Raw genomic sequence first — 21,429 nt, 5'->3', positions numbered from 1 at the left:
CAAATCAATTCATAACATTTTTTACATGCATTTTTCTGGATTTTTTTGTTGTTATTCTGTCTCTCACTGTTCAAATTAACCTACCATTAAAATAATAGACTGATCGTGTCTTTGTCAGTGGGCAAACGTACAAAATCAGCAGGGAATCAAATACTTTTTTCCCCTCACTGTATCAAGCAACCAACACATTTACGATCATGGCCATAATTTATGATTATGAGAGGGACGAGGAACCACTTGCTCAGGAGCTAAATTTGACACCAGAAACACATTCCTTCAATCTGCTAAAGTTATTTGTTGGGCCAGTAACCAGAAGGTTGCTGGTTTGAGTCCCCGATCCGACAGGTGAAAAATCTGTTGATGTTCCCTTTGCTCCAGGAGCGCCGCATTACTATGGCTGACCCTGTAAAACAACACATTACACTGCACCTATCATACTACCATGGCTGACCCTGTAAAACAACACATTTCACTGCACCTATCATACTACTATGGCTGACCCTGTAAAACAACACATTTCACTGCACCTATCATACTACTATGGCTGACCCTGTAAAACAACACATTTCACTGCACCTATCATACTACTATGGCTGACCCTGTAAAACAACACATTTCACTGCACCTATCATACTACTATGGCTGACCCTGTAAAACAACACATTTCACTGCACCTATCATACTACTATGGTTGACCCTGTAAAACAACACATTTCACTGCACCTATCATACTACCATGGTTGACCCTGTAAAACAACACATTTCACTGCACCTATCATACTACTATGGCTGACCCTGTAAAACAACACATTTCACTGCACCTATCATACTACTATGGCTGACCATGTAAAATAATAAATTTCACTGCACCTATCATACTACTATGGCTGACCCTGTAAAACAACACATTTCACTGCACCTATCATACTACTATGGTTGACCCTGTAAAACAACACATTTCACTGCACCTATCATACTACCATGGTTGACCCTGTAAAACAACACATTTCACTGCACCTATCATACTACTATGGTTGACCCTGTAAAACAACACATTTCACTGCACCTATCATACTACCATGGTTGACCCTGTAAAACAACACATTTCACTGCACCTATCATACTACTATGGTTGACCCTGTAAAACAACAAATTTCACTGCACCTATCATATTACCATGGTTGACCCTGTAAAACAACACATTTCACTGCACCTATCATACTACTATGGCTGACCCTGTAAAACAACACATTTCACTGCACCTATCATACTACTATGGTTGACCCTGTAAAACAACACATTTCACTGCACCTATCATACTACCATGGTTGACCCTGTAAAACAACACATTTCACTGCACCTATCATACTACCATGGTTGACCCTGTAAAACAACACATTTCACTGCACCTATCATACTACTATGGTTGACCCTGTAAAACAACAAATTTCACTGCACCTATCATATTACCATGGTTGACCCTGTAAAACAACACATTTCACTGCACCTATCATACTACTATGATTGACCCTGTAAAACAACACATTTCACTGCACCTATCATACTACTATGGTTGACCCTGTAAAACAACACATTTCACTGCACCTATCATACTACTATGGTTGACCCTGTAAAACAACACATTTAACTGCACCTATCATACTACTATGGCTGACCTGTAAAACAACACATTTCACTGCACCTATCCAGTGTATGTGACAATAAAACATGATTATATATTTTTTTATAGCGACTTCTGGCTAAAACACAATTCAATTTTCCCACCCTGGGTTTAATCTGGCATAGCTATGAAAGGAGGACCGCCACACACATACACACAAAAACATACCCACACACAGTTTGTATCAATTTGTATCTGAGCAGTTCTCTCACAGTAATGATAATTGGACCTGGGTTTAATCTGGCATAGCTATGAAAGGAGCTCCGCCACTTTGTATCTGAGCTGTAATGGTTACACACACACACACACACACACACACACACACACACACACACACACACACACACACACACACACACACACACACACACACACACACACACACACACACACACACACATAGCTACCCTGTGCATGAAGGAGCCAGCACTTTGTATCTGAGAGCTGTTCTCTCACAGTAATGGTGATTGGCCAATTTCCTCAGACACAGACGGTACAAGACCTCTGAGGGGAAACTTGGATGTCACCTACATTATTTAATCAAAACCCTGGTTTGTAGACATACCTCTTATCCTGTCAGAATGCTAATTTTGTCACAGCCTGAGTACAATGCTACATGTCTGAGGCTGCGTCTCAAATAACACCCTATTCTCCATAGTGCACTACTTTTGACCAGAGCAGATTTCCAATATCCACACTAGCATTCTAAGCATACTACTTAGAATGCATGCCCAATACATTGCTCCATACTATGTAGTATGCTAGTATGGACAGAGAGACTAAGTAGTGCACTATATTGGGTGCCATTTGGGATGCACAGTGAGTGAGATAGGTGGTTGGTTGGTTGGTGGTTCTACATACCTGGAGCAGTTCGAGACTTCGATGGTGGGCCCCTCACAGTTCCTCCCACCACAGCGAGCGGAGGGATTGTCACACGCCCTGGAGCGACACAGACAGGCGCTGGTGCCGTCGCCATCGTCATTGCTGCATGGTTGCCACGCCGCCCAGAGTCCAAAGCCGCCATTGGTGGTCTGGTTCCTTAGCTAAAAAGCCAGACAGGGCAGAGAGAGACTAGAGTGTCAGGGACTGGAACGGACAGGATGCCATCATTAATCATGTGGTACTGTATGACAACAACCAGGAAAGACCCTTGAGGTTAAACAACTATTTTGCGAGAGCGACCTGGACAAACTGTAACAATGTCACACTAGGAAAAGGGTCCCTGAGGAGAGTTGACATAGGACAAAACTGTTAAAGTGTCAGACTACTGTAGGGCCAGTCCCCAGGAGAGACCAGACAGGGAGGAGGTATTCCAGGGTGTCAGCCAGCCGTGTTGCCATGTGGCAGGCAGCCCCATGGGGTTATGGGGGATTGTGTACAAGTGACAACAGATGCAATGAGGAGCAGAGGTGGGAGAGGGAAACTGTGGATCCCTGATGGCTCTTACCGGACACACAGTGATATTCTGACTCCACTGGCTCATGTTGGAGCTGTCCTCTAGAGTGGTGCAGCGTCTCTGTTTCCTGTCCCAGCCACAGTAGGGGTCCCGCGCCTCCAAGCATAGCCTACAGTGGGCAGGAGAAATGAAGAGGGGAGAGGGACAGGAAGAGGGAGGGAGGGAGAGGCACATAGAGAGGGAGTTTTATAGTATTATAGCTACTATTCTTATTGTTATCGCTGTTATTTTCATAATTGTTATGTGCATCACTTCGCTTTGGCAACATTGACCTTGTCATTCATACCAAGCATATACTGTAATGGAAAACTGTAAATTATACGGTAATTTGGTGTATTATCAACAGTAAAATACTGTTTACTGCAGCATCGTGTTAATGATGGTGCATTGTGGGACGGGGCAAATAATTGCTGTATTTCGAATGGTACTGTAATTCCACCCCACAGAATACAGTACCGTACTGTATCATTGGAGCGCCAAAAACCTTTTGACCACTAGTGGGTGTATGGTATTGTTGTTTCTGGCTCATTAACATATTTTGAGGTGTGCCTTGTAAGAGGCTATATTTGTTGGACCCATGAGTGAGAATGCTGTACCAATTTAACTTCTATGTGGTTATACTACCCCATCAATTTGAATAGTGGACAGATTGGAGTGGCAGCAAGTCTTAGACCTTAAACCTCTTCCCCTCCCCCAACACAAAGATACAAACACACTGTCAACCACTCCACTAGACCAACCATGACTGACTAATTGTTTATTTTTCTTGTTGTTTGTATTTCTCTTAGCTTAAGTTGGATTGATTAACTATTGTTTGAATAGTTTATTATTTTGAATTTTTAACTGATTTGAAATGTTAATGTTTTAATTATTTTAGGAAAAAACGAATAAGTTGACCTTAAATGGTTAAGCATTTTGCCATGTCCTTTTGGTCTGTTTTGCCATGTGGTCGCTGCCAGTTTGGAAGCCTTTGTTAAAACCTCTAGAATTGCAAGTTATATAAAATACTACATACTAATGTGCAAACAGCCAGAACTAGCAGCCAACCTACTTGCACCAATTCCTTGTAATTACAGTAAACTACTGTGAAATACAAAACCCTCTCCTCAATGAATTTAATTAATTCATCCATTCATTACGGTAGCATCCATATTTATTTATTTTACAGTATAATACAGTACATTTACGGTATTTTACTTAGTCATTACACAGTACTGGCTTTGATCCCATATTTATATTACAGAAGGTGTACTGTAATATGAAATACAGAATTTTACCAGCCACCGAGCTGCCTGTAAGCTACTGTCAAATTCACAGTACCCCTTCTACAGTGTATTGAATTTGAGAGAGAGTAGTCAGTCAAAGCAGTAAACACAAGCAGAGAACCCCCCTAGAGCTAAGACTACTGCTAAGAGGCCAGACCACACAATGGCTGGTCATTAAACCATGTACAAATAAACTCACACACCCTCCAGACACACAGCTCGCACCCCTGTGATTCTAAAGGAGCATCTGACTAAATCAACGCCAAGCAGGAACCAAACAGTGATTAAATATGTTGTAAGCGCCCAGTAAAACAGGGGCTTAATGAGGTGTAATTAATTCTAAACCCATTAATGATGAAATTAAGCAGAGAGAGAGAGAGAGAGAGAGAGAGAGAGAGAGAGAGAGAGAGAGAGCAGATCTTACACTCTTGGATAATAATGTTATTCCTTTAACACATCTGTGTGTCTAGTTAGGGACGACACATGCTGCATTACTTTAAACACAATCACTGTGTTGACACAACATGATTTGTGTAAAAGATTCAACACATTTTGAGTCAATTCCTGCAATTAAAAGTTAAGTGAAGTGACAACTGACAGCCTGGACTGAGCCTCAGCCAGGCAGCAGGAGGAATACGAAACAAGAAACAAGGTACATTTACTCTTTATCTGAATGAGGTGAACATTTGAGGCTAATGCGGAGAGGACATGGCAACATTTTATTCCTGATTTATTCTCTCAGACAAGTTTTCAAGAAGTAAGGCTAGTTAGGCATATTTTTACCATAATCATTATCATATTTCCCAGCATGCTGTACTGCAGGTCGATTTTTTTTTTGTGTGTCTTTGCATTTACATTGATTGATTAATCTTATGCCACACAAAGAGAAATAACATCAATTTTTCTAAACTAATCCAATCAGTTAGTTAGATTTTTTTCTTGCACCCATTACTGAAATGGTTGTTTCAGTTTATATGGCTTAGGTAGTCTCCTCACAATATATTTAAGATAGGCTCAAAGTAGTGGAATGGGGTAGTGGGTTTTAAATGAGTGTAGGGCTAGTTGGAAGATAGGTTTTGTATTGTTATTATGTATTTTGTATATATTTTTTCCATTTTGTATCACAAAGTATAATGGATTTATATTATAGTCCAGTTGGGGGTGGTAATGCAACATATTGGAAGCCAACCGCCGTTAAACTCCGGAGGAGAAGAACAATATATTTAACCCTGGCAGTCATTCTGAGGTTAAATAAAAATTCCAACTGTTGGATATCCTAGCACTGGCGGGATTCCAATAGGAGTTACACATCACTCTGCAAGCCAGCATAATGTGACTTGCAGGTAGGGTTGCAAAATTCTGGTGACTTTCCCAGGATTTCCAGAAATCCCAGTTGGGAACTTCTTGGAAAATGGGAGGGAATAAGCAGGAATTCTGGAAAACCTGGGAAATTTTGGGAAAGTTACTGAAATGTTGCAACCCCACTTGCAGGCCTGATGTGGCTTGTAAACCATGAGTTTGAGGCCAATGTATAAGGCTAAACTCTCCCTCAAAATAAAGCCTTATGAGATACAGTATGTAATGACCCTGGACAACACCCTGTCGTTCTCCGCTAACATCAAGGCGGTGACCCGATCCTGTAGGTTCATGCTCTACAACATTCGGAGAGTACGACCCTGCCTTACACAGGAAGCGGCACAGGTCCTAATCCAGGCACTTGTCATCTCCCGTCTGGACTACTGCAACTCGCTGTTGGCTGGGCTCCCTGCCTGTGCCATTAAACCCCTACAACTCATCCAGAATGCTGCAGCCCATCTGGTGTTCAACCTTCCCAGTCTTATGGCTTGGGGGTATAAGCTGTTAAGGAGCCAATTGGTCCTAGACCTAGCGCTCCGGTACCGCTTGCTGTGCTGTAGCAGAGAGAACAGTCTATGACTTGGGTGGCTGGAGTCTTTGACGATTTTTAGGGCCTTTCTCTGACACTGCCTGGTATAGAGGTCCTGAATGGCAGGAAGCTCAGCCCTAGTGATGTACTGGGCTGTAGCGCCTTGCGGGCGGATGCTGAACAGTTGCCATACCAAGCGGTGATGCAACCAGTCAGGATGCTATCGATGGTGCAGCTGTATAACTTTTTGAGGATCTGAGGACCCATGCCAAATCTTTGCAGTCTCCTGAGGGGGAATAGGCATTGTCTTGCCCTCTTCACAACTGTCTTAGTGTGTTTGGACCAGGATAGTTTTAGTGATGTGGACACCAAGGAACTTGAGGCTCTTGACTCCACAGCCCATCAATGTGAATGGGGGCATGCTCTGCCCACCTTTTCCTGTAGTCAACGATCTGCTCCTTTGTCTTGCTCACGTTGAGGGAGAGGTTGTTGTCCTGGCATCATACTGTTATGGGTGGTAACTCTACAATTCACTCAACAAGACAAGGCACACTGGGAAATTATATTGGAGGCATGGCTTAGTGGGGACATAGCTTTCAGGTAGTTATTATTGGCCACCCGTGATTGGGAGTGCTGTACCAGTTTAAATGTCTATAGTAGAGGTACATTTTTGCCTCTAACAAGGTATAAATCGCTACCATAGCCAACAAAAGTCTGATCTCAGGTACAAAATTGTCTGAGTAGGTTTCACTGAACTGTGTATCTAACTAGCACTAACATGTTTGACATCTTTCAAGAAGGATATTTTGCATGTACAGATAATAAATAAATAAAATGTACACATCCGTGTGTCTAGTTAGGGATGATGTGTTACTTTTAAAATAATCACTGTTTTTAAAAAATATACACATATCATGTGTTAAATGTGCCAACACGGTGATTGTATTAAAAGTAAGACAACATGTGTAATTCCTAACTAGACACACGGATGCGTTAGAAAATATCACATATTTTCTAAGAGGAACAGGAACAGGGGGAATGTGTTGACCACTTGTTGTAATCAACTCACCAACCCTTACTGCCTCCAATCAACCATTACCGACCGACTCCCAATCGCCTCCCTAGCAGACCTGGGTTCAATAGTATTGGAAATAATTTCAAATACTTGATTGAGCTTGCCTGTTGCAATAGAACCAATAGAAAAGTCCCAAAAAAGCAAAGCAAACACTCAAAGTATTTAAAAGATTTGAACCCAGGTCTGCTCCCTACTGCCTCCTTGTACTGCCTTCTTGCACTTCCCTTCAGCCCCCTTAGCTAGCAGGGAGAAAGAAAGGGCATCATATTCTTGGCACTGGCCTCTTGGTTTATTTGAATCACACACACGCACACGCACACGCACAGCGGCCAACGGATGGCCAGGCCAGCAATGAAAGCCAGCCATCCATGTAAGCTCTTAAGACTATGAAAATGCGGCAGCTTGGAAAGAATGCTGAGTTGGCAGTTTTTGACGAGCGCAGCGAGCGAGAGCGGGAGCGGAGGACGGGTTTACCAGAGAAAAGAGGAGAGGAGAGCCGCCCTGACGTACTTACACCACCACAGGGCATCCCAACCGTACCATCTGCTCTCCTAACCCATGCCAGCTTACTGTAACACTCAGCCTCATAGGAACGTCTTAGATAAAGGGCTTGGAGGTACTGGTGGGATTGAGATCACTTCTCTTTCTCTCTCTGTTTTTCACAGACATGCACACACACGTACCAGTGTGGACATTAAGTCTAGGATTTACAGTGCAGACTAGAGGGCAAGCCAAGGTGTTTAGCTCCGATCCCATCTGACCTTTCTCCAGCAGCATCAACGGCTGGCCGGCCAAAGTTCTCGGGACCCTGTTTCTGACTGCTAAACAGTTTTATCAAACAGAGCAAGACGTTGTAAAAATAAATCAGATGAGTCGGCCAGCTACAGACAAGGCTCTGATGTACCGTAGGCCAGCTACAGACAAGGCTCTGATGTACCATAGGCCAGCTACAGACAAGGCTCTGATGTACCGTAGGACAGCTACAGACAAGGCTCTGATGTACAGTAAGCCAGCTACAGACAAGGCTCTGATGTACCGTAAGCCAGCTACAGACAAGGCTCTGATGTACCGTAGGCCAGCTACAGACAAGGCTCTGATGTACCGTAGGCCAGCTACAGACAAGGCTCTGATGTACCGTAGGCCAGCTACAGACAAGGCTCTGATGTACCGTAGGCCAGCTACAGACAAGGCTCTGATGTACCGTAGGCCAGCTACAGACAAGGCTCTGATGTACCGTACGCCAGCTACAGACAAGGCTCTGATGTACCGTAGGCCAGATACAGACAAGGCTCTGATGTACCGTAGGCCAGCTACAGACAGGGCTTTGATGTACCGTAGGCCAGCTACAGACAAGGCTCTGATGTACCATAGGCTATTTGGAGCTTTTCCTAGTAAGGGATGATGTGGGAGCATCCAGGTTCAGGTGGTGGTCTGCTGAGAGCTATGCAGGTTTTGTAGCGTGTGTGTGTGAATGACTGTGCATGTCTGTTTTTTTTAGAAAGAGAGCAAGGACTAAGAAAGGGAGCGAGATAAATAATATTAAGACAAAAAGAAATAGAGAAGGAGAGAGAGCTTCTGCATGGTTTTGACAGCAACCCAAGACACCATACTGATATCCAATTCACCAGCCTCTTTTACCGGCGACACAGCACACTCAAAACAGTGTAGCCACAAAACATGGCCTGTTACATTTTAAACAGAGCGAACTGCCAAAATAAACAAACCTATAACACATGGCTTGGCTGGCGACAGACAGCATGTGATAAATCTTCAGAGTTCACCATGGGGCTTAATGGACATTTTAAAAGGGATTCTGAGAGTTGTAAAACGGCTGTCCTTTACAAGGCCTTTTAACAGAACATCATAAAGACAGCAGTCACCTTACGTTTAACTGCAAATTATGTCCTCATAATTGTAAACAAGACAAGACACAGACATTTTGATTAGAAATAGAGCCATGTTGTTAGTCAATAGCCATGTTGGGGACATATGGAATGCAACTTTACAGTAGATAGCTGTCCAGATGACTGTACACTACAGTACAGCATTCCTCTGATTCCTTTCTGAATGCTTTATTACACACTGCAAATTCCCCAGTGTTAAATTAACACTAGAAGTGTGGACCGGTATAGACACTTAACAGTGTTGAATTAACACACTGCTTAGTGTAAAGCTTTATTAGCATATTTCCCAGAGTGCCTTTCGAGTGAATTGTAGAGTTGTCACCCATAACTGTGAATTTGTTAGTGACAGAGACATGCTTGTTGCATTCATCCATTTTCAGTCCTATGGACTTCACCAAGTGAGATCCTAAGTGAATAGGTTATCATTAAAATGTAATTATTTAACAATACAATATGTATTTCATAAGGCCTTATTTTGAGGACATACCGTACATACTGGGTTGTTTGGATGACCCAACTGCTGGGTTGCAGGCATTGGGTCACTTAGTATGATTGTTTTTTAACACTGTTCCAGTGTTTATACGGGTCCACACATTCAGTGTTAATTTAACACTCTCAGTAGCTATCTTTCCGTCTAATTGGTGACAGATTTTCATGCAAATATTCTAGAATCAGCATAAAGAAAATATGCATATTTTCCCACCAGTGGTGTGTTTCCACCAAACAGACTTATTGTGGATAAAAATCAGTGGGTGATGACATACTGTAGCACACACAAAATAAAAAAATCTAAAGTTCAATTTGTTTCCATCGCATATTCAACTCTACCGATAGTTACAGTATATCACAAAAACGGTTGCGTTAAATAGCAAATGTGCCTACTCTGGTCTTGGCATGTGCGCTCTAGCCAACAGCTGGCAGATACAGTGTGGTTAGGCTGTGTGGGTAGGCTAGTCTACATTATGAGATTATTATGGATAAATATTTGTATTTGTCAAACGGCAGTCAAGCATCGATCATCATGTCACCAGAATAAGACCCTCGATATTTATTGGAAAAGAGCATCAAGATCACTGTACACTTTCACCACCCTTTGAAGTTCATCATAACTTATTTCATCTGTAGCCTAAGGTTTCCCGAGTCATAGTGGGAGGACCACACACCCATATCATCGCGTGACTCCAAGTTTACTTCAATATGATGGTTATTATATCAATAGTTACGCATAAAGGCATTTCCACCGCCATTTCTCGCATAATTAATTTTACAGACACAAAAAGATCCCACCATGTCGAACGTACAAATCATGTCGGCATTTATAAAATTGTACCGAAACTTCCTGTTTCCATCACAGCTGTGGTGATTGTTTTTTATACGGTATGACTTTACTCGCATAAAAACTGTGGATGGAAATGTGGTTATTGTTGATTTAACACTGGAGAACTTGCTGTGCAGTCTCTATGTGGCTGTACATAGGCTACTACAGTATAGACCAATAGCTGTCCAAATGACTAAACTGTACATACTACAGTACTTCCTCTCTGAATACTTTATTAGTAGCCCCCCCAGCTTCTCTCCAGAGGCTGACAGCCAGGGGACAGAATTCCTCATCCCAGAGGAGAGGCTCTGTCCCTGCGGCGTCCCTCCAACCTGAGCTGGGCTGCTCTGGGGCTCCGCTGGGCTCCACTGAGCTCCGCTGTCCAGTTTCTGTGAGATGGACGGTGCCGGCCGCCGTTCATCATAAATCTTTGGCCAGATAAATCCCCCAGGCTAGCATAGCGCTACACGCTAATCGTGGCTCAGGATCCAATTAGCCTCATAGGGCTATGCTAAGGGCTGAGAGTCATGGTGTGGAGGGCTGAGAGCCGTGCTGAGCGCCGGGCTGGGGAGAGCTGAGAGCCGTGCTGAGAGTCGGGCTGGGGAGGGCTGAGAGCCGTGCTGAGGGCCAGGCTTGGGAGGGCTGACAGCTGAGCTGGGAAACCCTGCCCTAGAGCACACAAATAACTATACGTACCTCGGCCTAAACATCAGCACCACAGGTAACTTCCACAAAGCTGTGAAGGATCTGAGAGACAAGGCAAGAAGGGCCTTCTACGACATCAAAAGGAACATCAAATTTGACATCCCAATTAGGATCTGGCAAAAAATACTTGATTCAGTTATATAACCCATTGCCCTTTATGGTTGTGAGGTCTGGGGTCCGCTCACCAACCAAGAATTCACAAAATGGGACAAACACCAAATTGAGACTACATGCAGAATTCTGCAAAAACATCCTCAGTGTACAACATAAAACACAAAATAATGCATGCAGAGCAGAATTAGGACGATACCCGCTAATGATCAAAATCCAGAAAAGAGCCGTTAAATTCTACAACCACGTAAAAGGAAGTGATTCCCAAACCTTCCATAACAAAGCCATCGCCTATAGAGAGATTAAGCTAGGGAAGATTCCCCTCAGCAAGCTAGTCATGGAGCTCTGTTCACAAACACAAACACCCCACAGAGCCCAAGGACAGCAACACAATTAGACCCAACCAAATTATTAGAAAACAAAAAGATAATTACTTGACACATTAGAAAGAATTAACCAAAACAGAGCAAACTGGAATGCCATTTGGCCGTAAACAGAGAGTACACAGTGGCAGAATACCTGACCTCTGTGACTGACCCAAACTTAAGGAAAGCTTTGTGAGCATAGCCTTGTTATTGAGAAAGGCCGCCGTAGGCAGACCTGGCTCTCAAGAGAAGACAGGCTATGTGCACACTGCCCACAAAATGAGATGGAAACTGAGCTGCACTTCCTAACCTCCTGCCAAATGTATGACCATATTAGAGACACACATTTCCCTCAGATTACACAGACCCACAAAGAATTAGAAAACAAATAAAATGTTGATAAACTCCCATATCTATTAGGTGAAATACCACAGTGTGCCATCACAGCAGCAATATTTGTGACCTGTTGCCACAAGAAAAGGGCAAGCAGTGAAGAACAAACTCTTGTCTATGTTAGTGTCTAGATCGTTTAGATCTATGTTGGCCAGGGTGGTTCCCAATCAGAGGCAGCTGTAGCTTGTTGTCTCTGATTGGGGACCATACTTAGGCAGCCTTTTGGCACCAGTCAGTTGTGGGATCTTGTTCCGTGTGAGGTATGTTATTTGTCTACCTTGGACGTCACGTTTCGTTTGTTGTTTTGTTGTGTGTTTAGTCGTGAAATAAATATGAATGCATATCACGCTGCGCCTTGGTCCTTCTCGTTCATGAACGATCGTGACAGAAGATCCCACCAAGCCTGGATCAAGCAGCGTGACGAGGAGAGAGGATGGACTTGGGAGGAGATGAGCGAGAGTCTGGCAAGAGGGATGGAGGCCATGATCACGGGGGAGAGACAAGCCCAAAAAAATTTTAGGGGGGGGGGCTCACGCCGTGGACGACGAGGCAGCAGGAGGCCGCGATAGAGCGGTTCAGCCGTTTAGCAGAGGAGGCCGCCAGATTAAGGGAGTCATTCGTGCAGAGGGAACAGAAGGAAAGTGTAGAGGCACGGCGAGAGGAGCTGGTTAGGCAGCAGAAGGAGCGGGGGTTAATGAAGGAACCCAGTCCCGCTCCTCGCACCAATCAAGTGGTGCGTGTCGCCAGTCCGGTCCGGCCCGTTCCTGATTCCCGCACTAAGCCAGTGGTGGGTGTTCCCAGTATCGTTCGGCCCGTGCCTGCTCCTCGCATCAAGCCAGTGGTGCGCATCGCCAGCCCGGTCCAGCCTGTTCCTGTCCCTCGCACCAAGTCAGTGGTGCGCGTCGCCAGCCCGGCCCGTTCCTGCCCCGTTCACCAAGCCAGTGGTGCGCGTCGCCAGTCCGGTCCGACCTGTTCCTGTCCCTCGCACCAAGCCAGTGGTGCGCGTCGCCAGCCCGGCCCGGCCTGTTCCTGCTCCCCGCACCAGGCCAGTGGTGCGCGTCGCCAGTCCGGTACGGCCCGTTCCTGCTCCCCGCACCAAGCCAGTGGTGCGCGTCGTCAGCCCAGTGGACTTCACGTTTCGTTTGTTGTTTTGTCGTGTGTTTAGTCGTTAATAAATATGAATGCATATCACGCTGCGCCTTGGTCCTTCTCATTCATGAACGATCGTGACACCCTTTGAATTGAGCGAGAGAGATTGTTTCCATATTGGGTGTTTGCCAGAGAGGAGAGCCTGTTAAAAGCAAAAATATTTTGCACTAGTAATAATTACTTTCACTTTCTGACAACTTTCCCTTCACGCTCTCTCAATCCCTTCTCCCTCCTTCCCTCTCCATCTCTCTCAATTCCCTCTTTCCCTCTCCTCTGCTCTCTCAACTCCCCCTTCTCTATTTCTCTCTCTCAACTCCCCCTTCTCTTTTTTGTTTAGTTTTTTTGGGGGGTAGATCAGCTTTAATATTGCAGCTAGATTGTAACTTCTCACTCTCCCTCTCTCTCCCTCTCTCTCCCTCCCTCTCCCTCCCTCTCCCTCCCTCTCTCCCTCCCTCCCTGATGTGTTACTGGGGTTGCAGTGTTCATACAGGCTTAACTGCAGTGTGTTTAAGAACCCTGCTGACAGGCTGGCAGCAGCAACAACAGGCCATAAATTGGCTCTGCTGAGGACTGAGAAGGACCTGTAGGTGAAATGAAAGCTCTTTTCACACGGAAAATAAAACACTGGTCTCTTCAGGGATCATGGGACCCTCTGTAGATGACCCTGTTAAAGCCAGAATACAGTATGTGTTTGATGCCATTCCATTTGCTCCGTTCCAGCCATTATTATGAGCCGTCCTCCCCTCAGCAGCCTCCACTGATATAAAGAGGTTATTATTGTCCCCAGGGTCCAACTTCAGTAGCCTCCTAAGCCGCCTGATCTTGCGAGCTTACATGAATGTTCCTTGCACGCATATTTGATAGCGCAGCGGTAACCAGTCTGGTAATTACGAGGCTACAACTTTGGGACTCAATACTGATAACAATGGTTATCAGATTTGATTCTGTAAAGAGCCTAGGGGCATTACAATAAACTAGAGAAATGAATAGCTCCACATACAGTGCCTGTAAAAGTAAATAACTATTATTTTGCCTGAGGGTCAGTGGGGGACAGCTGTAGACTAGACATGGTTACTATCCAAAAATAGTCTGATTGTGAAAACCATTTAATTAACAATGAAAACACCTGGGGTTCGCTAGTGTAGAGAAACATATTCTTTACTCTGGAATCATGAGCTCATGTTCATATTCATGGTTTAAAAAAAACACACTTCCACAGGGCAGAAATGTTAGAGTCATTTTGTGGTTTTATGAGACAGCCGCTTTGGGGTTTCATGATGTTGTTATAAACTCCTGTAGCACAGTGCTGCTAGTGTGCTACTTCCACTGCCTTCCCATCTGCCTGCCTGCCTGCCTGTCTGTCTGCAGCTAATAGAGTAAATTATAAAGCAAGCAAAACTGGATGTGTTTGATGCCATTCTATCCCCTCCGTTCCGGCCATTAATATGAGCCGTCCTCCCCTCAGCAGCCTTCTGTGTTCCTACTCTGTCCTCACTTTCACCACCTTCACATCAAGGGTAGTATAATTAGAGGTTGGCCAGGGAGGTAGTGATGAAGGGTTAGTATCTCAGGGCTGTTACCATGATTAAACACATTAAAAACATTATTATCACCACCTTCCAATTCCCCCATTGAGCTGTATGGACCTGGAACACCTTGCCTCAGTGAAAGTGATGACAGAGCTACTTTGATGGTGCAACTTGGCTAAAGCGTAACACTACCAGCCAAACAACACTACAGCCTGAGGTGCAAGTTGGAACAAAATAAGAGCGATGCCATAGTGCGCCACGTGTCAAACTCATTCCACGGAGGGCAGAGTGTCTAGGGGTTTTCACTCCTCTCTTGTACTTGATTGAATAATTAAGGTACAGTGAGGGAAAAAAGTATTTGATCCCCTGCTGATTTTGTACGTTTGCCCACTGACAAAGAAATTATCAGTCTATAATTTTAATGGTAGGTTTATTTGAACAGTGAGAGACAGAATAACAACAACAAAATCCAGAAAAATGCATGTCAAAAATTTTATGAATTGATTTGCATTTTAATGAGGGAAATAAGTATTTGACCCCTCTGCAAAACATGACTTAGTACTTGGTGGCAAAACCCTTGTTAGCAATCACAGAGGTCAGACGTTTCTTGTAGTTGGCCACCAGGTTTGCACACATCTCAGGAGGGATTTTGTCCCACTCCTCTTTGCAGATCTTCTCCAAGTCATTAAGGTTTCGAGGCTGACGTTTGGCAACTCGAACCTTCAGCTCCCTCCACAGAGTTCCTATGGGATTAAGGTCTGGAGACTGGCTAGGCCACTCCAGGACCTTAATGTGCTTCTTCTTGAGCCACTCCTTTGTTGCCTTGGCCGTGTGTTTTGGGTCATTGTCATGCTGGAATGAGGGAAGGAGGTTCTCACCCAAGATTTGACGGTACATGGCCCCGTCCATCGTCCCTTTGATGCGGTGAAGTTGTCCTGCCCCCTTAGCAGAAAAACACCCCCAAAGCATAATGTTTCCACCTCCATGTTTGACAGTGGGGATGGTGTTCTTTGGATCATAGGCAGCATTCCTCCTCCTCCAAACACGGTGAGTTGAGTTGATGCCAAAGAGCTCGATTTTGGTCTCATCTGACCACAACACTTTCACCCAGTTCTCCTCTGAATCATTCAGATGTTCATTGGCAAACTTCAGACGGCCCTGTATATGTGCTTTCTTGAGCAGGGGGACCTTGCGGGCGCTGCAGGATTTCAGTCCTTCACGGCGTAGTGTGTTACCAATTGTTTTCTTGGTGACTATGGTCCCAGCTGCCTTGAGATCATTGACAAGATCCTCCCGTGTAGTTCTGGGCTGATTCCTCATCGTTCTCATGATCATTGCAACTCCACGAGGTGAGATCTTGCATGGAGCCCCAGGCCGAGGGAGATTGACAGTTCTTTTGTGTTTCTTCCATTTGCGAATAATCGCACCAACTGTTGTCACCTTCTCACCAAGCTGTTTGGCGATGGTTTTGTAACCCATTCCAGCCTTGTGTAGGACTACAATCTTGTCCCTGACATCCTTGGAGAGCTCTTTGGTCTTGGCCATGGTGGAGAGTTTGGAATCTGATTGATTGATTGCTTCTGTGGACAGGTGTCTTTTATACAGGTAACAAACTGAGATTAGGAGCACTCCCTCCCTTTAGAGTGTTCTCCTAATCTCAGCTCGTTACCTGTATAAAAGACACCTGGGAGCCAGAGATCTTTCTGATTGAGAGGGGGTCAAATACTTATTTCCCTCATTAAAATGCAAATCAATTTATAACATTTTGACATGCGTTTTTCTGGATTTTTTTGTTGTTATTCTGTCTCTCACTGTTCAAATAAACCTACCATTAAAATTATAGACTGATCATTTCTTTGTCAGTGGGCAAACGTACAAAATCAGCAGGGGATCAAATACCTTTTTCCCTCACTGTACCTAATTAGTAAGGAACTCCCCTCACCTGGATGTCTAGGGCTTAATTGAAAGGAAAAACCAAAAACCCACAGACACTCGGCTTTCAGTGGAATGAGGTAGCTTAGTGGTTAAGAGCGTTGTGCCAGTACCCGAAAGGTTGCTGGTTCTAATCCCCGAGCCGACTAGGTGAAAAATCTGTCGATGTGCCCTTGAGCAAGGCACTTAACCCTAGATAAGAGCGTCTGCTAAATGACTAAAATGAAATGTTTCAGCCCTCCAGGAATAGAGCCCCACAGTGGAGGTGTCATAAAACCTAGCGGTCAAACAGGGAAATGGTTCCAATTGTTTTCCACCATTCATTTTTCCCATAGGGAATTTTAGAAACACTTAAAATAAGGGTCGTGTTTCGTGTAGGCTTATTAATGAATCAATCAAAAACACAGATATTGAAACAAACAATTCTTAAAATCAAGGATGGTTGTGGTTTTGATTTAACTCTGGTTATTAACACCAACACTGGGGTTATTTTACACCAATGAGTGTTAATTCAACACTTACAGAGTTACTTGTTATGTTTAGAGTGTAGAACCTCAAAATAAGGCCTTACGAAACCATGTCTCTGTCACTAACAAATACAGTCATGGGTGGTAACTCTACATTTCACTTGAAAGGCAAGTCACTGAGAAATAAGGCTGTACACTAAGCAGTGTGTTAATTTAACGCTGTTCCAGTGTCTATACGGGTCCACACTTTCTGTGTAAATTTAACACTCAGTGTTGATTTAACACTGGATCATTTGCTGTGGGGCAAACAGAACCAGTCATTCACCTCTCTGGCTGAACACTAGTACAGTACTGCCATTCATGTGGTAACAGAGCATCCTTTTCCAAAGCGGGAAGGTGTCTGTGGAACAAAATGGATAACTTTAGACTTAAAAATAAACTATGCCTGGCCTCTGAAGCCTCTATAGCCTCTGCAGCCACTACACACAACTGTTCCATAAAAACGGCCATTGTGTCAAACAGAGAGGGCTGAGGAAGCCGATATGAATTGCTGTATTGCTGTAGCTCTTCTAGGTATTATGAGGCTTCATTATGAAAGGCTGTATGTGTGAATGGGAGGGCCACAGTCTAGGCCACTGACTGACTGAGAATAGCCTGGCTGGGTCAGACAGACAGCAAGACAATGGGACTAGTGTTTTGTGACCACACCACACAGCCACGCCACACCACACCAAAAATATCCTCAGTGTACAACGTAAAACACCAAATAATGCATGCAGAGCAGAATTAGGCCAATACCCGCTAATTATCAAAATCCAGAAAAGAGCCGTTAAATTCTACAACCACCTAAAAGGAAGCGATTCCCAAACCTTCCATAACAAAGCCATCACCTACAGAGAGATTAACCTGGAGAAGAGTCCTCTAAGCAAGCTGGTCCATTTCACAAACACAAACAGAGCCCCAGGACAGCAACACAATCAGACCCAACCAAATCATGAGAAAACAAAAATATAATTACTTCACACATTAGAAAGAATTTACAAAAAAACAGCGCAAACTATAATGCTATTTGGCCCTAATCAGAGAGTACACAGTGGCAGAATACCTGACCACTGTGACTGACCCAAAATTAAGGAAAGCTTTGACTATGTACAGACTCAGTGAGCATAGCCTTGCTATTGAGAAAGGCCGCTGTAGGCAGACCTGGCTCTCAGGAGAAGGCAGGCTATGTGCACACTGCCCACAAAATGAGGTGGAAACTGAGCTGCACTTCCTAACCTCCTGCCAAATGTATGACCATATTAGAGACACATATTTCCCTCAGATTACACAGATCCACAAAGAATTTGAAAACAAAACCCATATTTAAGTTGATTTGCACATCGTTATAACACATTTGAAATGTCTTTATTCCTTTGGAACTTTTGTGAGTGTAATGTTTACTGTTCATTTTTCATTGTTTATTTCACTTTTGTTTATTATCTATTTCACTTGATTTGGCAATGTAAACATGTGTCCCATGCCAATAAAGCCCTTTCAATTGAATTTAATTGAGAGAGAGAGAGAGAGAGAGAGAGAGAGAGAGAGAGAGAGAGAGAGAGAGAGAGAGAGAGAGAGAGAGAGAGAGAGAGAGAGAGAGAGAGAGAGAGAGAGAGAGAGAGAGAGAGAGAGAGAGAGAGAGAGAGAGTGAGAGAGAGTGAGTGAGTGGGGGGGTCCTCTTTCAATAAAAGTGAGAAACAAACTGAATAGGATTCCAGTAGAACATAGTTGTCTGTGAAACGTATGCGTTGTGCATGCACATTCATTTGAGTTAAGATTGAACTGAAAGCCTATGCTAAAATATAATAGGCATCTGCCCTTTCCACTTTCCTGCATGTCCTGATCCAATGTTAGATATCACAATAAATCATATTGATTGACAGCCAGCCAGCTGTCATATTGATATTCCTGCATGGACAATATCTCTGTGTCTCCTGACTACTGACCGTCTGTGCTACTGAGGCTGTGTGTGTACTGAACACCAACTGTGACTGCTACTGAGGCTGTGTGTACTGAACACCAACTGTGACTGCTACTGAGGCTGTGTGTACTGAACACCAACTGTGACTGCTACTGAGGCTGTGTGTACTGAACACCAACTGTGACTGCTACTGAGGCTGTGTGTACTGAACACCAACTGTGACTGCTACTGAGGCTGTGTGTACTGAATACCAACTGTGACTGCTACTGAGGCTGTGTGTACTGAACACCAACTGTGACTGCTACTGAGGCTGTGTGTACTGAACACCAACTGTGACTGCTACTGAGGCTGTGTGTACTGAACACAAACTGTGACTGCTACTGAGGCTGTGTGTACTGAACACAAACTGTGACTGCTACTGAGGCTGTGTGTACTGAACACCAACTGTGACTGATACTGAGGCTGGCAGATATGAGGCGGTAGGATTAAGGACAGTGTTTCCCTGGTGTGTCCTTGAAGCTTCCCCACTGTGTTTTAAATAGGCCTGGCTACTGTGGCTTCCCCACCGTGTTTTAAATAGGCCTGGCTACCGAGGCTTCCACTCCTGCTCTGCTCTCACATCTCCTTACTCACACCTTGTTTAGTGTTCACTGCTGTACCCGACAAAGAGGAGTGTGTGCGTGTGTGTGCATCTGTGTGTGTGTTTGTGTGTGTGTGTGTGCGTGCGTGCGTGCGTATTACTATCGGTGACATGTGATGGAGAAAGGGGGTTAAGAAATAGCGTGCTGACTCATCATATGCATGAGCCCCTCCACATATACACAAAACAATCTCTCATACAGTAAGATGCCCTTCATGCGCCTCAGCACACGTTATTGCACAGCGAGCTGACAAAGCATGGATGCAGCTCTACTTTGGCCAAAAAAAACAGTCTGACTTTGAGGGACTGTTGTCCCCACCTCCACCAGGCAGAGAGAGTTGATTAAAAGCATTGATGAAATGCTTAAGGCCTGACAAACAGAGTTCACTATAAAAAAATTCCTGTGAAATTTACAGTAACTCACTGGCAGCAATTGGCCAGTAAGTTACTGTAATTTATTTTACAGTACAGCTACTGTAATACATTTTACGGTAATCCATTTTACAGCACCAATATTTAACCCAGTGTTCTTTACAAGTTTTCATTTCTATATTTACATTTGGATCATTTAGTGGGCACTCTTGTCCTTAGCAACTTGCATTCAACCAAGGTTGATAAAAAAAGTAAATACATATCACAGTCATAGCAAGTAAAACATTTCTGTAACCGTTAATGAAAATGTTGTTCCAGTTAAGGATACATTGGTCTTCAAAGTAATTATAATTACAACAACATATCTTATGATACAGTGTATTCGGAAAGTATTCAGACCCCTTTACATTTTCCACATTTTGTTACATTACAGCCTTATTCTAAAATTGATTAAATAAATGTTTCTCCTCATCAATCTTCAACAATACCCCATAATGACAATGCAAAAACAGGTTTGTAGAAATTTTTGCACGTCTTAAAAATAAAAAACAGAAAAACCTTATTTACATAAGTATTCAGACCCCATGCTATGAGATTGATTGATTCCATTGATCATCCTTGAGATGTTTCTACAACTTGATTGGAGTCCACCTGTGGTAAATTCAATTGATTGGACATGATTTGGAAAGGCACACGCCTGTCTACAGTTGAAGTCGGAAGTTTACATACACTTAGGTTGGAGTCATTAAAACTCGTTTTTCAACCACTCCACAAATTTCTTGTTAACACACTATAGTTTTGGCAAGTCGGTTAGGACATCTACTTTGTGCATGACACAAGTAATTTTTCCAACAATTGTTTACAGACAGATTATTTCACTTATAATTCACTGTATCACAATTCCAGTGGGTCAGAAGTTGACTGTGCCTTTAAACAGCTTGGAAAATTCCAGAAAATGATGTCATGGCTTTAGAAGCTTCTGATAGGCTAATTGACATCATTTTGAGTCAATTGGAGGTGTACCTGTGGATGTATTTCAAGGCCTACCTTCAAACTCAGTGCCTCTTTGCTTGACATCATGAAAATCAAAAGAAATCAGCCAAGACCTCAGAAAGAAAATTGTAGACCTCCACAAGTCTGGTTCATCCTTGGGAGTAATTTCCAAACGCCTGAAGGTACCACGTTCATCTGTACAAGCAATAGTATGCAAGTATAAACACCA

General features: G+C 43.7%; 1 protein-coding gene across 1 annotated transcript in view; it reads right to left on the bottom strand.

Moving 5' to 3' along the window:
- LOC311128998 (semaphorin-5B-like) overlaps positions 1–21,429 on the bottom strand; it is a 267,133-nt gene that overhangs the window by 36,184 nt on the left and 209,520 nt on the right. Inside the window, exons 13-14 of the mRNA XM_084161231.1 lie at positions 3,129–3,246; positions 2,543–2,724 (exon numbers count right to left, since the gene is read on the bottom strand). Of these exons, the coding sequence (XP_084017357.1) occupies positions 2,543–2,724; positions 3,129–3,246 (300 nt within the window). The remainder of the gene's footprint in view (positions 1–2,542; positions 2,725–3,128; positions 3,247–21,429) is intronic.

The sequence above is a fragment of the Coregonus lavaretus genome (genome assembly GCF_964263955.1).
Source record: "Coregonus lavaretus genome assembly, chromosome: 5".
Classification (NCBI taxonomy): Eukaryota; Metazoa; Chordata; class Actinopteri; order Salmoniformes; family Salmonidae; genus Coregonus; species Coregonus lavaretus.
Note: the sequence above shows the minus strand (reverse complement) of the source record. Positions and strands in the feature narration are given on the sequence as shown.